Raw genomic sequence first — 16,623 nt, forward strand, 5'->3', positions numbered from 1 at the left:
CATAGCATAAAATTCTGTGGGCGTAAAATCAGTTGAACGCACTAGGATTTACTTTTCAGCAAGCATTTCTTGCAGGGAGAGAGAATCTGTGATGCTCCAGAAATTGTTAAACCACAACTTCCATAATCTTTGATGGCTGGCCATGTTTGCTGGGGCTCATGGGAGTTGGAGTCCAAAAAGCCACAGGTTCCCATTCCTGCTATATACCTGGGAATACCATTGAAAACAGTGGTGCTTACTCTTGAGCAGACATGTACAAGATCACATTATTAAGAGGAGTAGGCGAGCTCTATGAACCTGAAATTGCCTCCTTTTTTTTTTTAATAGTTAGTAATTACAGGATACACTTCCATTTCTCTGGGAATATACTATGGATGCATGCCTAGAAACAATTTTTTTTTTGGGGGGGGTATTAATTACCGTAAATCAATTTGAAAGAAAAAAGTAGAAAGAAATAGTTTCTATATATTTTGTGAGAGAAATGGTGCTTTAAAAAATCAGTGTTCAAATGCAGTCCAAGATTCACCGTTTTTGCGTGTTGAGGCTTCCATGCCACCCCCCCAAAAAAATTCACACATCAATTTTTGTTTAAGGTTTTTGGCATAATTTTGGCCACAACTTTATTCAAATACACACATGTGAGTGGTTGCTTAGGCATTAGTTATGACTATCTGTCCTTGCCCCAGGGACAGAACTGACTTCCGGATTCCAGCGGAAGCCAGCGTGGGAAACAAGTATTGGGTGAGAAATGAAGCTGGGCATCAGTCCCTCATTTCTCACGCTCATGCCCCCTGGGGCTTGCACGGCCCAAGTCCGATGCCAGGGACAAGGATGAAAAGAATGGCAAGCCCCTGGATTCCTTTAATGGAATTCCCTATGTAGCACCACCATTGGAGGGGTAGGCACTTACCCCTCCACCAACCAATTTTAACCAATGCCTAACCGCCAACCTTACAAGTTGTGATGATTTGCTACGCAGTAGGCAAAAACCAAATGGCACCAGCCAATCAGCCAGATGGCAAAATTCCTACCAGGCCCCTGCACCAAGGCAGACGACCCCTTGACAGGCATAGCAAGGTCAAGCAAACACCCCCCCCCCCATTACAGGGAGGGTGGGCATGTGATCCGGTGCAAACAGCCAAGAGGACGCCCAACGTTGGGTGTCCAGCATTTAAAGTCTCTGACCCCACCTCCAAATTGGCAACATTCAAAACTCCCCAGCGATCCAATTTAACCACTTCGCTGCCTGGGTTTTATCCAAATCTGCCCAGCAACAACGGGGTGGCTTGTATCCCCAACCGCAACCCATGCTCTCTGCTATGGAGAACATGCTTTGTCATGTTCCATGTGCTACACGGTGAACTTGTACCAAAAGACCTGTCCCTTAAACATAATCACAGGAATTTTATCCTATAATAACCCCAAAGCCAAGCAACCACAAGGATGTACTTTTCTCCCTGCAAAACATGTAATCGAATGTACCCTTCACAAGAGCATTTTTAATGCTTTGTGTGAGAGGCAGCATTGTGGGAGCTTAATAGGCCATATTATAAGAAATGTAGCCCAAATAAACCAGGAAGTTGCTAAGCAGCAGTATGTCTGTCTCTCTCTATAATGAGGATATAGTAAAAGATAAGAAGCCAGTAACCCTTCTAGTAAATGAAGTGTTAGGTATGTTTTGGCTGCTAGTAGCACACAAAAAACCCACCCTAAATCTATTCTGTTGCTCATTATCCCAATTTGCATACTATTCGGTAGTCTCTCTATTGAAAAATGTTGCATGTCAGGCTTGCGAAAATTAGTGGCTGTGTAGTTCATCTTTTGTTAAAAGCAGCTGCATGGGAATTCTTTTCAATGCCATTTGTTCCATTCTTTCCTGGAAGTAATTTTGGCTCTCTTGTTTTCAAGTGTTTAATGGGGGTGGGGGGGTGGGAAACTAATAGAGGACAGGGTGTGTGGTGCTGATGGAGAGGACCAGGAAGATTCGGGAAGGGGTGTAAAAATAAGATTGCTTCCACAACTGATGGGATGGGTGGGCTTTGCATTCTAAGCTCAGCTCCCAGAGCAAAATCGCCAACAGCTTCCTTCCTAGGATGCCTTTTGGAATATGAATAGATTTAAGATCCTGCACAGTTTGTGTTCTCACTTGCAGTGTTGGTCTCTGTGTGTTGCTGGACAAATCTGCCTTTTAAACCTTTTCCTAGCTACATACTCCAAACAATCAAGCATGAAAAACAGCATTTGTCTCCTCACACTCCGAGACCCTGTTCTCCGGAGGCCCTAGGCATAACTACTTCTTACGGATTTGGTGCCAATTCCCTAAAAGACCTACTACTTCTGTTATGTACTGAGTTGAATAGGATCCAAACTGCAGCAGTCTGATAGGTCCTAGAACAATGCAGCAGTATGATTGGTTGGCAGGAACCACCCAATCATGCTCCAGATATAAGTGAATTCACAACCTGATTGGCTTACAGTAGAATTCCAGAATTAGCCAATCATGTGCAGCCCATTGTGTAAATAATGTATATAAAGCAGATACTTTGAGGGGACTTTCATTCATTCCTCCTCACCACTATGAGCTGAATAAAGAGCATGAAATCACTTTGCGACTCTGAGTATATTTCAACTTCCTTCCCAGTGAAGAGCTTTTATGCTGGCAAGAGTAAATGCTTTTCCCTCCACAGTGTCCACAGGTGGATACTTCCAAAATCCTTATCAAGCCTGCCTGTGTGCCTGTAATCAAGGAGTACCAGATTCACTGGACCATATTCTTTTGGACTGCCCATTGCACAGCAGACTCCGCAATACTGAGATGCTGAGCAAGATATTGGACCTGCGACCCATGGCTCTGAGAGAAAGCCAAATGAGGTTTCTCCTAGCGGATAGAGACAAGGACGTTTCTGCCCCAGTGGCTTCCTTTTTAACCTCCATCTTACCTGAAAGGGTTCTTAATGAATCATCTCTCTAGGGAACAGACAGACAGAACAGTTGTGCACCTTGTCATCCTCAACAGCCTCACTCCCTTCCCTTCTAAATTTATCCTAGTGTTTTGAAAAGTTTTCATTCGTAATGCCAGTAAAGTTATTTGCAACCTTTTCCTTTTCTCGTTGTCTTTGGTCATTTAGGTTTTATTTATTTTTAACTTGCTTTTGTTAGCAAGCATGAGCTTTCTTTTTTCCTTTTAAGTAAAGGCAGGAAATAAATGCTTTAAATGAATAAGAAACATTTGAATTTGCCCTAAGCCATTGATATTAGCTTTTGCCACTTGTGTTTGCCACAAGTCAAGCTTTGCCGTTACACTTACGAAAGCATGCCATTTCTGTTCCTTCTACTAATGTTGCAGCAGAACCGCTAATCTTATTTTAGCCAAAGTCCCTTTCATGTTTGATTTGCTTACCTGCCTATTTCACGGTGTATTCATACAAATCCTTGGCAAGTCCTATCCAGAAAGATACATTGGCTTTACAAATTCCATGCTGGGTCATTAGGAAACAGACTGGAAATAAAACATCCAGTAATTTAATTAGGGACAAATACAATTGAACAATGTGATTCTGTAACTGTTCTGGAATTGTGTCACCCGTTTAGTTTTTTACTGGTTTAAATCTGTTTGGAAATCTGAATACCAGAGAAGAATTTTGCTCCTGCGCCATTTCCTTAAAGATTTAATGCTATTTAATAATAGCAGATTTAATGCTATTTTTTTATATTTCCCTATGTTTCACAAAACACATGCACCCACAGATTGTTAAAGTACTTCTCCACACTTCTGATGATGTCTCCATTGAAATCAATAGGCCGTGTGAGAATGTTTTGCTAATGTTTTCGTATGATTTTTAGGATGGATGATGCTGAGGCCTGTTTCATTTTAAGTAGCCGCTGCGAAGTGGACCGAACTGCAGCCGTAAGTTTTTCTTCTTTCTTTTTTTCTTAGTACGCATTTGCTTCTTCTGCGACTTCATTATTTGTTACGAATACATGGGCAGAAATCAGGAAGAGCAGTTAAAGTGTGTCCAGTTGCAGCAGCTGGATTAAAAACCACAGTTAATATATATATATATTAGGGTGAACAAGTCTCCACTTGATTTAATGGCGCTTGCAGATGCGGCAAGAAAGCACATCATGGTCTTATCAAACCAACTTCACACTCCAGCTAACATGGAGGGAAAGGCAGATTCTCACCATTCCTGCTTCACTTAAACATCACCCAGTTCAGACATTACCCACAACAGTGTGGAAATTCAGCCCCTATGATCTGGTCTTGAATGACTGATAATGTACGGGTGAAGGTCTCGCATGACTCCTGCTGATGCCAGTGCCATGTTTCCTAGGAAAAGGGCAACGCTTGCACAAGAAGGAACCATAGCAAAAACCCTTTACCATCTGACTAATGGGAAATGGCTCCTCTGGTGATGTATTACTTGGACCCCATGTAATTTTTGAATCTTTTTTTACCTCCTCTATAACCAGTGCCTATGGGGAAGGGCCTTGTCGTGGCGGCACTGCTTATACCAACGCTTCCCCCTTTTTACAGTCTCATATTCATCATGTATTTCATTTGTGAACCTAGGCCCAGCCAAGGGTACTTCCGCTGAATTTCAAACTCCTGAAAGCTCCCTGCCTTTCCTACTGAAATAGTAAAAAATTGTATCTTTATCTCCACTGCTCTTTGGATTCTTCGATTTCACAAATGGCTAAGCTCATCAGTTGGCAGCTCAATGGCAAATGGAGGGCCAGCATTGCAGCAGACCACATCTATGTAGCCTATCCACCCCTCTCTCCACCTGAAAGACAATAAAAAGATTTAGTAGAAACTTTATCGATACCAAAGCACTGATACACAAGGAAGAAGGCATGCAGTCTGCCCTCCATTATATTGATGTTCTATCACTTGACCATCTGGTCCAACAATTTTTTAAAATTTTATTTCCCCAGGCTTTTTATCATCTAGTGCAAGCTAGCTGTGCATTTTGTGTTTATTTCACTACCCTGAGTTAGTTGTCGCTGTTGTTTAACTGCTGTTTTATCCATTTTATTATTGTTGGTTTTATATTTAATGTTCATTTCTGTCATTACCTCGTGGCAAGCCACTCTACTTTTTGCTGAGGGACAGCAGAAAACATTTTAACAGCCAAGGCACAGTCTGACCCCCTCCTTTGGTAATCCTCATAGAACCCAATGGTTGCCATTAATTTGATTCTGAATTAATTTTAGAATGAATTGATTTTAGAATGCTGTGTTACTTTTATTGTTGTTAACCGCTCTGAGCCCGGCTTTGGCTGGGGGAGTGCGGCATAGAAAATTATTTATTTATTTTATTATTATTATTATTATTATTATTATTATTATTATTATTATTATTTATTATTATTATTATTATTTATTACAGCCTCTAGTATTTGAGACCAGGCTAGTGTTTGGTTATCTGATAATGTGTATGAAGGGACACAAGTAAGGAATTGCTGGCATGGTTCCCAGGGGTTCAATGGCATTTCTTGAAGTCTTTCCCCAGTGCCCATTCATTTACACCTAGACCATGAGGTGAAGAGGGCTGCTAACTTTGTTTCTTTGTAAAATTACTTAGCTTAAGGAGGAAGTTTGAAGTGTTCTCCTCTTTCCCACTTCCTCTTTCAGCTCCACACTTTTCAGTGCTTACATTCATTCTACTGACTTTTACACAGCTCCCTTGATAATTGAAGTGTGTTCTTCTTCCCTCCAAGTCTTTCTCCTTTTGTGTGTGTCTCTGTTGGGTAGTGGGGATGATCCAAGGAATGGGGATCATATAGGTTTGCCTCCAATCAGGAATTATATCCAGAACGATCAAACATTGGAAGGCCTTTCTCTGAAAGTGTGTAGTTCTTACTCTAAAATGTCAGTTTTTCAAATGTAATGGTAACGTCTGCCTCCAATTTTCACTTTTTTGGGGGGGAGGGGGAGTGTGTTGGCTCTCAGAAGGCTTGAGAATTCGGTTCCTGGCCTTTACAATGTGACTTTCACGCTTACTGAATAGGGAACTGCATTTTCACATGGGGTTAAGTAGCTGCGCCATGGAAAAATATAAATCTTAAATGATTTCTGAAAAATAGGAAGCAGCATGCAGTTTCTTGCTGCTGCCCCTTTATTCACACTAACATAAGTCATTATAAAAGAAAAGCTACTTATGTTCATAGCTTTTCCCTTTTCATAACTTTCCCCTTTGTTTGCGAGGAATCCTATTCGGAATAAAGGGATTTCCCTTAAAAAAAGGGAAACGACGGCTATGCTTATGTTACCTGCTTATTTAATCTATCTGCCATAAAAAAGTGGTGAGCAGGGTATAGGCTCCTAGAGATCATTTATTTACCAATCGTGAAATAACAACAGATGTAGCAATGGAACTTTAGGGATGGACCAGGCCAGATCATTTGCTTGTCTAGCCCAACATTGTCCTCTCTCACCAGCAGAAGCTTAATGAGGTCTTAAGGAGAGGAATTTCTCATTCCCCTGCTATCTGATTCTTTCAAATCGGATTGAACCCGGCATCTTCCATATACAAAGTGTGAGCTAATTCCATCCCTTAGTATTAGACCAATTCACCTAATCACATTTTCCTTCAGTGGCCATTGCAAGCTACCCCATGCATACCTTCCAACACAATGTGGACACAATCCAGGAAGCCATCTTCCAGATCAACACATTTGTCACGTGACCTGTGTGAGGTTGCGGCCTCACCAAAAGCACTTTTTGCATGCATGGCACCCCAAAAGTGTGTTTTGGGGAGCTATGCCCCTCCCCTGAAATAGCATGACATTGTGGTGGCCATTTTGACCACTGTCCAGGGCAGTTGATGGGTATGCAATGAATTGATGAGAGCTTGGCTGTATGTATTTGCTCTGTCCTCACACACACACACACACACACACACACACACACACAGAGCCACTCTCATCGTGTAATTGTGATATTGGCTTCAGTGGTCTTGTAGGGAATGCTTTAAAAGTCAGGATATAAGTGAATGGTTATGGTTTGTATCCAACTGAGTCATACTTAGAATAGACCAAATAGGATAATTAAATTAGTCATGACTAACTTAAGCCCAGTGAGGTCAATAGATCTGTTCTTAGTTGGATGACACCATATGTATTAGAAAGATTAGGTCCTATTACAGTGTCAATTCATCTTTCTCTTACTAAAATAGAAATATTCCTTTGTTACTTTTATAAGTGAGCACAGAATTCTGGTCAATGGGCTTTAACTTTTCAAACTCAACTTTGTCTCTTAGTTGCAATCTGTGTAGTGGGCATCACGGGGGGGGGGGAATCTAAAGAAAATAAGATGCCACATATTAATATCATCTTACATGAACCTTAAATTCAATATAGGCATTAAGAGCAAATATATATTTTATTAACTGGGATGAAGGCGCAATGGTTTAATACAGATGCACCATTGTGAACTGACAGGATAAGACCTTTTCCAACTATGCTGTTTTATTTTACTTTTAGAACTGTGTGAGAAACATTATTCCTGTCACAAAACCCATCCTGTTGAAATAGTTTCTAATTCTTATCAATTTAAGAGTCTGGTGAGACTAAACCGTGAATCCTACAAACAGCTTGAGAAAGCCAAACTCTGACGAACCGTCAATCTTTCTCAAGTTGGGAATGACTTGCTGGTACCGTCCTGAGAGTAAATATTGTAATATCGAAAGAAGACATGAAGGCAGCTCTAAAACATTACAGGGAAAATGAGTTTGTCACTATCCAGAAGTGCTGAGTTCCATGAGACATTGGAGGGGGGCTCGCCACATGCGTGTGGTGTCACACATGCATCGGGAGGAGGCCGTGAGGCCTGGGAGGCCCACCGCCATTGCAGGGAGGCCTGACGGGACCCGGTCCCTCAGTATTGGGGGGTTCAGCCCTGTCCCTGCATACTTTGGGGGGCTGAGCCCCTAAGAGCTGGCACCTGTGTTGCTTTCACACTGCTGCTTGGGCCCTGGTCCTTGGATGTGTGTACATGTATGCATGCCTTTGCTTTACATGTTTAGTGCATGTGCTTTTGACCTTTGCTACAGGAAGCACCAGCCAGAGCATGGTCAGTATGGATACAAATGTGATTGCTATGTAAAGGGTGGAGTTTCCCTGTGTATGTTGACATGATTATGATATGGGCTGAATTAAGAATAAGTAATTATGATGAATACCCGTTGAATGGGGGACTTAAGGTAGTACAGTGGTACCTTGGGTTACAAAGACCTCAGGTTACAGGCACTTCGGGTTACAGACTCTGCTAACCTGGAAGTAGTACCTCGGGTTAATAACTTTACCTCAGGATGAGAACAGAAATTGTGTGCCAGTGGCACAGCGGGAGGCCCCATTAGCTAAAGTGGTACCTCAGGTTAAGAACGGTTTCAGGTTAAGAACGGACCTCTAGAACGAATTAAGTACGCAACCAGAGGTACCACTGTAATGGCTACCTTTCCTCGCTGACTTCAGTGGGATCAAAATACGAATCAGGTGGTCTGAATGCAACTCCTGCAGTTGTGTATACAGTGAAGAAAGCAGGGGAAAACAAAACTGAACAAGCACATAAATGTTTGGAAGCAGGCTGCAACAGGGAACCAGGCAGAGGGCCTTCTCGGTAGTGGCACCCGCCCTGTGGAACGCCCTCCCATCAGATGTCAAGGGAATAAACAACTATCTGACTTTTGGAAGACATCTGAAGGCAGCCCTCTTTAGGGACGTTTTTAATGTTTGATGTTTTATCGTGCTTTTAATATTCTGTTGGGAGCCTCGCAGAGTGGCTGGGGAAACCCAGCCAGATGGGCGGGGTATAAATAATAAATTATTATTAAATTATCAGTATCATCACTTTATACAAGATGTATAAATCAAACAAAAGTCATCTTCAGGCATACAGCATAACTCGCAATAGCAAGAAAGGTGTAGGAAGCCAGCATTTGTGTGTATCGGCCCCAACTCCCCAAGGTGTGCTGATTTCACCCCTTCATTTTCAGTCTTTGCACGCTCAGCAAAGAGGTCCAAAGACTAGGTAAAGTAAAGGGACCCCTGACCATTAGGTCCAGTCGTGGCCGACTCTGGGATTGCGGTGCTCATCTTGCTTTATTGGCCGGGGGGGGGCATACAGCTTCTGGGTCATGTGGAAAGCATGACTAAGCTGCTTCTGCGCGAACCAGAGCAGCGCACAGAAACACCATTTACCTTCCCGCCGGAGTGGTACCTATTTATCTACTTGCACTTTGACGTGCTTTTGAAATGCTAGGTGGGCAGGAGTAGGGACCGAGCAACGGGAGCTCACCCCATCGTGGGGATTCGAACCACCGACCTTCTGATCGGCAAGTCCTAGGCTCTGTGGTTTAACCCACAGCGCCACCCGCGTCCCTGTCCAAAGACTAGACATGCTTAAAAGCTTCCTTGCCAGTGAGTGCCCTGCGTCATTCTAGTTGTGATGGAGGGTTGTTCAGGCAGGCATGCTTAGAAGTCTCCTACTGATCTTTGCACTCAGTGCAGGAAAATTGGGGGTGGGGGCAGAAGAAGGGGCAAGGGGGTGGTCTGCCCCGGGTGTCATCACTGAGGGGGGGGGACATCAACACACCGCCTGCCTGCGACTCCCAAGCCTACCCCAAGCTATCGGGGGAAGGGACAGAGCTGTGTCGCCTTGCCGATGGCCTCCCCCCCTTCCCCCCTCATTTTGACAGCTCGGGGGAGGCTTGGGAGTCGTGGACGGGCAGTGTGCCATTGCTCTCTGCTCCCGGGCTGCTTCCTGGGGGGGGAGCCTCCCCCGAGCTGTCAAAAGAAAGAGGGAAGGGAGGAAGGCTGCTGGCAAAGCGGTGTGGCTCCCTCTCCCCTGCCCAGGAAGAAGCCCGCTATAGGCGGCTCGCTCTTCGCCCCTGAGACGCTCGCCCCACCCCATGGCCTCACCCTGGGTGCACAGCATGTGTGGCCCTCCAGGTGCCAGAGCAGCTAGCTCCGCCTCTGATTGGGGGTGGACCAGCACTGCCCAGGAACATTGGGGATGGAGCCAACACGGACACACCCTCTTGCCCTGGTACGCATTCCTTACCCTCAAAAGTTCAGGCCAAATGCATCAGAAAGGCTAAAGTTGGGGCAAGGACTTGGCAACAGCAGCATCCTCGACTCAGATTTTGTTTGCACCAAGGAGATGGCAGAAGGCAGAGGTGGATGTGAACAGAAGGGCAGCCCTGGCCAGGAACCCCAAACTGTGAAATCCTCTGTCTCCCTGCTTGCTCAATTCCAGCTATGATGGCATTGGCCTAGTGGAGCAAATTTGGAAACAAATTTGCTAGATTACCATTGAGTCTTCCGTAGGTGGTACATGTTGCCAGATTAGATCTTTGCCTTTCCATGAAGGGCTATTGAAGACAGTTCTCAGTGAATGTCTGATATAAGAATCGTTTTTAAATACTGCCTTAGCTCTTAAGTATTTCATATTACACACACACACACACAGAGAGACACACACACACACAGTGGGAGAATTTTCCTTTTTTTAAAAAAGAAGAAGAACATGTGTCACATTTTGAACATAAATGAAGATGGGTTTTATTCAAACTGTGTTAATATTCACAGGTGATTTTTAAGAAGTGGGAACAAATCATTTTATCAATATAAATGTGCAGATCATTTTGTAGCCTTTGGAACAAATGTTATGGAGAGTACAGATGATTATGAAACATCCTGGGGGTGGGTACTGTAATTATTTTATTTATTTCATTTTTTCCCATTTCTAGTTTCTCTGATCTATAGATATAGTTTTATACATGCTGAGGTGTTTACTAGAGTTATTTGATTTTTAACTTCTCCAATAAGAAAATCAGTTAAAATTAAAAACAGTCCTTGGAAACACTCAGGGAAAGTAGGATAACATTTTCCTTGCAAGTATATGCAGGTATTGAGTAATCCTCTATCAATTCACATTCTTGGTTCATGTAGCCTTCTTAGGTCTTGGCAGGCCCTTTTTTATCCAGAACTTGCCAGAACTCAGTTCTGGCACCTCTTAGGTGGGCACCATTGCCATTATAAGAGAACAATAGAGGCATTCATGGTGATTTATGGCACCTCTTTCTCTAGAAAAATACCACTGGGTCTTGGGGAAGGCCATTCTAAGCCTTATGCGGAAAAAGTATTAAGTATGAGGTGCTCTAGAAAGTTGGGATCTAGCTTGTTGTTCTAGGAACACAGTATTTTGTGTAGGGCATGAATAATCCTGGGTTTAAATTCTACTAGATATATATTTTTGTGTAGATGTGGGGTGAGGAAGCAACCATAGCACATCTGAGGACATTAAAAAAAAAAAATCTCTCCCAGGCACTTGCTGACATCCTTCTGTCTTGAGAGGCAGTCTCTTTTATACACTGTTCTCTGTTTCAGAGATCTGGTTTCACTTCTATGCTTTGTGAAGAAGAAAAACCCCCACCTACCTATGGTTTGGGGTTTGAGTTGCACCCAACATTGGGGGGCTGATGTCACGTGCGTGATGAACTTTCTGTGAGTGTGACATGCATGTTGCATGTGTGATGACTGGGGCGGGGAGCTGAGCTCCATCCCAGTGGACATTGGGAGAGGGGGAGTTGTAGAGGCCTCAGTCCCACAATTAACACACCTGTTGTCGATTTTTGTATGAGTGCTCTGTCCCTTCTTTTTGCTACCACATCCTGACAACCCTTCTTTTCCTGTGCGCTGGAAGTGCTGGCAGGAACTCTGGGACTTGTAGTGGGTAAGAGAGCATGTTGCTCTAACTCTACATCCCAGAATTTCCTGTCCATGTGCACTCTTTCTCTTCCACTCCTCTTGTAGTACACGGTCTGGACCACTATTGTCTCATTGTGAAGAATGTTGGCTTGCTTTTTTTGTCTAAGTTCCAACCATGCTTCTGATTAATTCCAGCAAATCTCCAAAAACCTTACATTTAGATAGAAGGAAATAAGTTTGAATAAACATCCTCAAATGTGATCTATATTTCCACCCCTCATGGCAATGGTTTTACAGCCCATGCCCCTGTGGACCTCTGGGCACAGAGAAGAGGCACATTTCAGTGGCTTCCCCATCAGCAGTATAAATGGAGCAAGGGACTCAACATTTTTATATACTATTTACTGGTCCCTTAACTCGGTTGCCTAATATTCTTCAGGTAGAACCAGGGCATTGTGTTCTGTTTTCTTCTATCACTGTGTTGTTGCCTCTGTTCCTGGAATTGGTTAGTATTTTCCTCTTATTGAATGCACCGAGAATGTCATAACTGGCAAAACTGCCCATCAAGCACTTCTGAGTTTCCCTGAAGCAACTTTTTAATGTATAGCATTGTGCTCAGGCAGTTGAGGAATATGTTGCATCCTGGAGGTCTTGTCTTTTGAATTGTGAGGGAGATGTCCCTCTCTGTCTCAGACCCTGACCTACTGCTGCTTTTTTGAGTTCTGGATCAGGAAGGTTTATTCACTTTCAAACCATTCTTAACCTAATAAATGAATAAATCTGAAAGCTGTTCCTGCTTGGAAGCCATTGGAAGCCTTGGAAGCCATTTTAACATAACAAATTCCTGTGTTTGGCACCCATTACATCACTGTTTTACTTCTCTGTGAGAACTGACTTATTCTACTCCAACTGCACTTATTAGCACTGTTATTTGAAAGTATCTATGGTCCTGAATTTTTGACTGAGATTTTAATATGGGTACCAAACCAAAGGAGCCCTTCCTAGTGATGTCCTTTCTTTCTCTTTTTCTGACACCAGCAAGCTTATGATTATACAATCCATTTCATTCCTTAGCATCATTAGGTCTCAGAAATTACCCTCAATTGTACTTTTGAAAATGGGAAAAGGAGAAAAAACTGATATGGAGCTCCGATAATAACATTTTAGACGTTAACAGCAATTCAAAAATGGAGCATTTAAATGTATTAGCACTGTTTGATTTGATCTGAGTCCTGTTGAGTCAAGCTCTTTATATTTGCTAAGAGTAATTGATTGTAGAATTATAAAATGAAAGTGAAATATACATAGATATAGACACATGAAATTTCTTGGAAACTAGATGAATTTGTTGGTCTTTTATGAGTAAATTCCACCAACCCATCCTCATCCTTCTCAGGTTTGATTCAACATTAGTCCTACTCAGAACGGATCCATGAAATTAATTGGCATGGCTAAAACAGGTCCATTATTTTCAGTGGGCCTACTCTGTATAATTTAATCAAACACAACCCATATATTTAAGTGTGTGTGTGTATGTGTGATTTGTTATAACAATTTTGGTTGAAAATGTCTAACTTTATGTTTTCTCAACATGGTAATTTAATAATTATATAGCCAACATAGCACTTCTGTTAAGTTATCCTCCATTGACATGCCTAGTTACGAATAGGATGGTTCTAACTTGATCCCTGTTGGGATGCGGGTGGTGCTGTGGTCTAAACCACAGAGCCTAGGGCTTGCAGATCGGAAGGTCAGGAGTTCGAATCCCTGCAATGGGGTGAGCTCCCGTTGTTCGGTCCCAGCTCCTGCCCACCTAGCAGTTCGAAAGCACGTGAAGTGCAAGTAGATAAATAGGTACCGTTCCAACAGGAAGGTAAATGGTGTTTCCGTGCGCTGCTCTTGTTCTCCAGAAGCGGCTTAGTCATGCTGGCCACATGACCCGGAAGCTGTCTGCGGACAAACGCTGGCTCCCTCGGCCTATAGAGCGAGATAACCGCACAACCCGAGTCGTCCGCTGCTGGACCTAATGGTCAGGGGTACCTTTACCTTTAACTTGAGCCCCAATCCCTCATCTAAACAATTTAGAACAATTTTTAGAGATTTTCCTCGGTCAAATTTTCTGATTTGTACAAAGTTTCCTTCTAGACTTATATTAATGTCATCAGAACATGTGTTTTGTGTTATGCAATATATATAGGACCAAAAATGATATATTGTATTTTTCAACAGAGGTCCCAGACTAGGTACAGCTGCTCTTCCTTCTAACAGAATGGTATGCATGTAAATCTGAACTGAGCGCTTGCTAAGCATGGTTTTCCAATCTCATAAGGGCAATCTCTAAGAGAACCCCTATGAATGCCCAGGATTATTGAGTTTTCTACTATTTTTAAATAGGGACATGGGTGGTGCTGTGGGTTAAACCACAGAGCCTAGGACTTGCCAATCAGAAGGTCGGTGGTTCGAATCCCTGCGACGGGGTGAGCTCTCGTTGTTCGGTCCCAGCTCCTGCCCACCTAGCAGTTCGAAAGTACATCAAAGTGCAGTAGATAAATAGGTACTGATCCAGGCGGGAAGGTAAATGGCATTTCTGTGCACTGTTCTGGTTCGCCAGAAGTGGCTTAGTCATACTGGCCACATGACCCGGAAGCTGTACGCTGGCTCCCTTGGCCAATAAAGCGAGATGAGTGCTGCAACCCCAGAGTCGGTCACAACTGGACCTAATGGTCAGGGGTCTGTTTACCTTTACCTTACTATATTTAATTAGCAAGAGCAGCTTCACAATTGATTGTTTATTTTTGAAGAAAACTCTCTCTTACCAAAACGTTCCTACACCACAGAAATCTTTCCCTCAGATTACAAACATTGCTTCAGGATCACATCTGGTCATTGGCAGATGTGCAGAGATGATAGGCCAAAATATTAATCTCAAATATATGACAAATTGTTCGCTTTGTCCATTGAGGGTTTTCTTGAATTTTCTGTTTCTTTCATGCCCTTTTAATATTGTATAGGATTAATTAAGAATTACAACTGAGGAGGATATTTCATATATGGTGGTGCAGTTCTACATTAGCTGCATTAGAGAATCAGTGGTTTTCCCCTATCATTGCAGAGAAACAATTATACTATGAAACTATGTCCTCAATCACGGGTGAGATTCTGCTTGTAAGGTGGTTGTGTAGCTGTCATGGACACCTACCAGGCATTCAATTTCAATGCTAGTATCCATAATAACACAATTATTTTATATTTAGAGCTGGTGTACCAGCAAATAGTAGAAACTCTACAAGCCAGCATTCTCCCAACTCAATTTTTGCCTCATTCAAACATTTAACAGGTGCCCTTATGTAAATCTGTATTGACTCAATTTCAGTTTCACCCTTCCATTGCAGTGAGGGGATAATAATCCTGTTTATTACTTTAATGGGTTCATGTAACAGTAATTGTTACATTACCTGTGTCTCTCTTGATGTTGCCAGACTACAACTTCCATAATCCTATGCCATTGACTATACTGGCTGAGACTGATGGAAGTTGTAGTCCAACAACATCTGGAGGGTCACAAATTCCTCATTCTTACCATATGTCAATGCTAAACATTAGTAGCTGAGGGAAGTTGCAAGGCCCAGGATACCTTGACCTGTTTCCCAAATTTCTTTGGAACCCCGAGTGAGCCAGAAAATGTTCCTAAATCTTTATTTGGTCAACTGATTTATATTAAAATTATCCAAGAGAGAAGCCTGCGAGTCTCACTTGCTTTGTGTTATTCTTGACAATAGCATCTACCTGTGATTTTTATTATAATTGATTGTTGGTTTGACAGCCATAGAAATTCCTTTTTCATTACACTAAATAAATAAAAGTATGAAATCTGGAGTGATAATTCCCAACATATATGTCCCAACAAGAAGGTTCTCTTAAAACATAATAACAATGACCTGTTAGTTCAACCAACGTGATAAATCCCATTATTATTATTATTATTATTATTATTATTATTATTATTATTATTTCCCATTTTGAGCTTTAGAAAACATGGTGTCTTCTGTTTCATCCTAGGATCATCAGACTATTTTAAGAGCTTGGGCTGTCAAAGATTTTGCACCAAACTGTCCTCTGTATGTTCAGATACTGAAGCCTGAAAACAAGTTCCACATCAAATTTGCAGGTATGTCTGGGATACTGGTGATAATCCACTTTGGTCAGTAGGGATGGACATTTCCAGTCTGCCCACATCATTTTGACATGTGATCACCCATAATTCCATTTTGTCCTGTTTATGCATTTGGTGTTACAATTCATTTCAACAAGGTTTGATGCCCAAATTTGGGCTTTTAACCATTTTCCTTTCCACTCACTCTGCTCCCTGTGTATTCCCACCCAGGACAGCCCTGCCCTCTGCCTGCCCCTCAAAGCTGGCACATCACATGGGGTTGGGCCTTGGCAGTGGCAGCCTCTCAACTCCTCTCCCGCTCTCTAGCAGCGACTACGAGCTGCCCCAGGGAGGAGACTGGCAACAGCAGCAGCAGCAGCTATGGAGAGCACTGGCAGAGGAAGGGGATGTGGTGGGTGCGGTCTGCCCTGGGTGTCATCCCTGGGCGGGTGACATTGCTGCCCTGCCCCCTTGGGACACTCACCATGGGCAGCGCCCCCTGAGATGTTTGCCACTTCTGGCACCCCCCTGGGATGCTCACAGCTGGTGGCAATCCCCTGGGATGCTCACCGCTCGTGGCAACCCTTGGGACACTCGCGGCACCCCCCTGGGATGCTTGCCACTCACGGCACCCCTTGGGGCACTCGCCGCTCGCCCCACCCCTGTGGGTGGGTAGCCCCACCACCCCCAGGTGCACAGAATGTGTGCCACTCCAGGTGCCGGAGCAGCTAGTTCCACCTCTGATGGAGAGGCAAC

At 43.1% G+C, this 16,623-nt stretch overlaps 1 protein-coding gene across 5 annotated transcripts in view; it reads left to right on the forward strand.

The window, feature by feature from the left end:
• Positions 1-16,623, forward strand: part of KCNT2 (potassium sodium-activated channel subfamily T member 2) — a 229,665-nt gene that overhangs the window by 143,081 nt on the left and 69,961 nt on the right. For all 5 annotated transcript variants that reach the window (XM_081865759.1, XM_081865761.1, XM_081865762.1 and 2 more), the window contains 2 exons: positions 3,844-3,907; positions 15,774-15,882. In XM_081865759.1, the coding sequence (XP_081721885.1) occupies positions 3,844-3,907; positions 15,774-15,882 (173 nt within the window). The remainder of the gene's footprint in view (positions 1-3,843; positions 3,908-15,773; positions 15,883-16,623) is intronic.

Source organism: Podarcis erhardii (assembly GCF_964252035.2).
Source record: "Podarcis erhardii genome assembly, chromosome: 6".
NCBI classification, from domain to species: domain Eukaryota; kingdom Metazoa; phylum Chordata; class Lepidosauria; order Squamata; family Lacertidae; genus Podarcis; species Podarcis erhardii.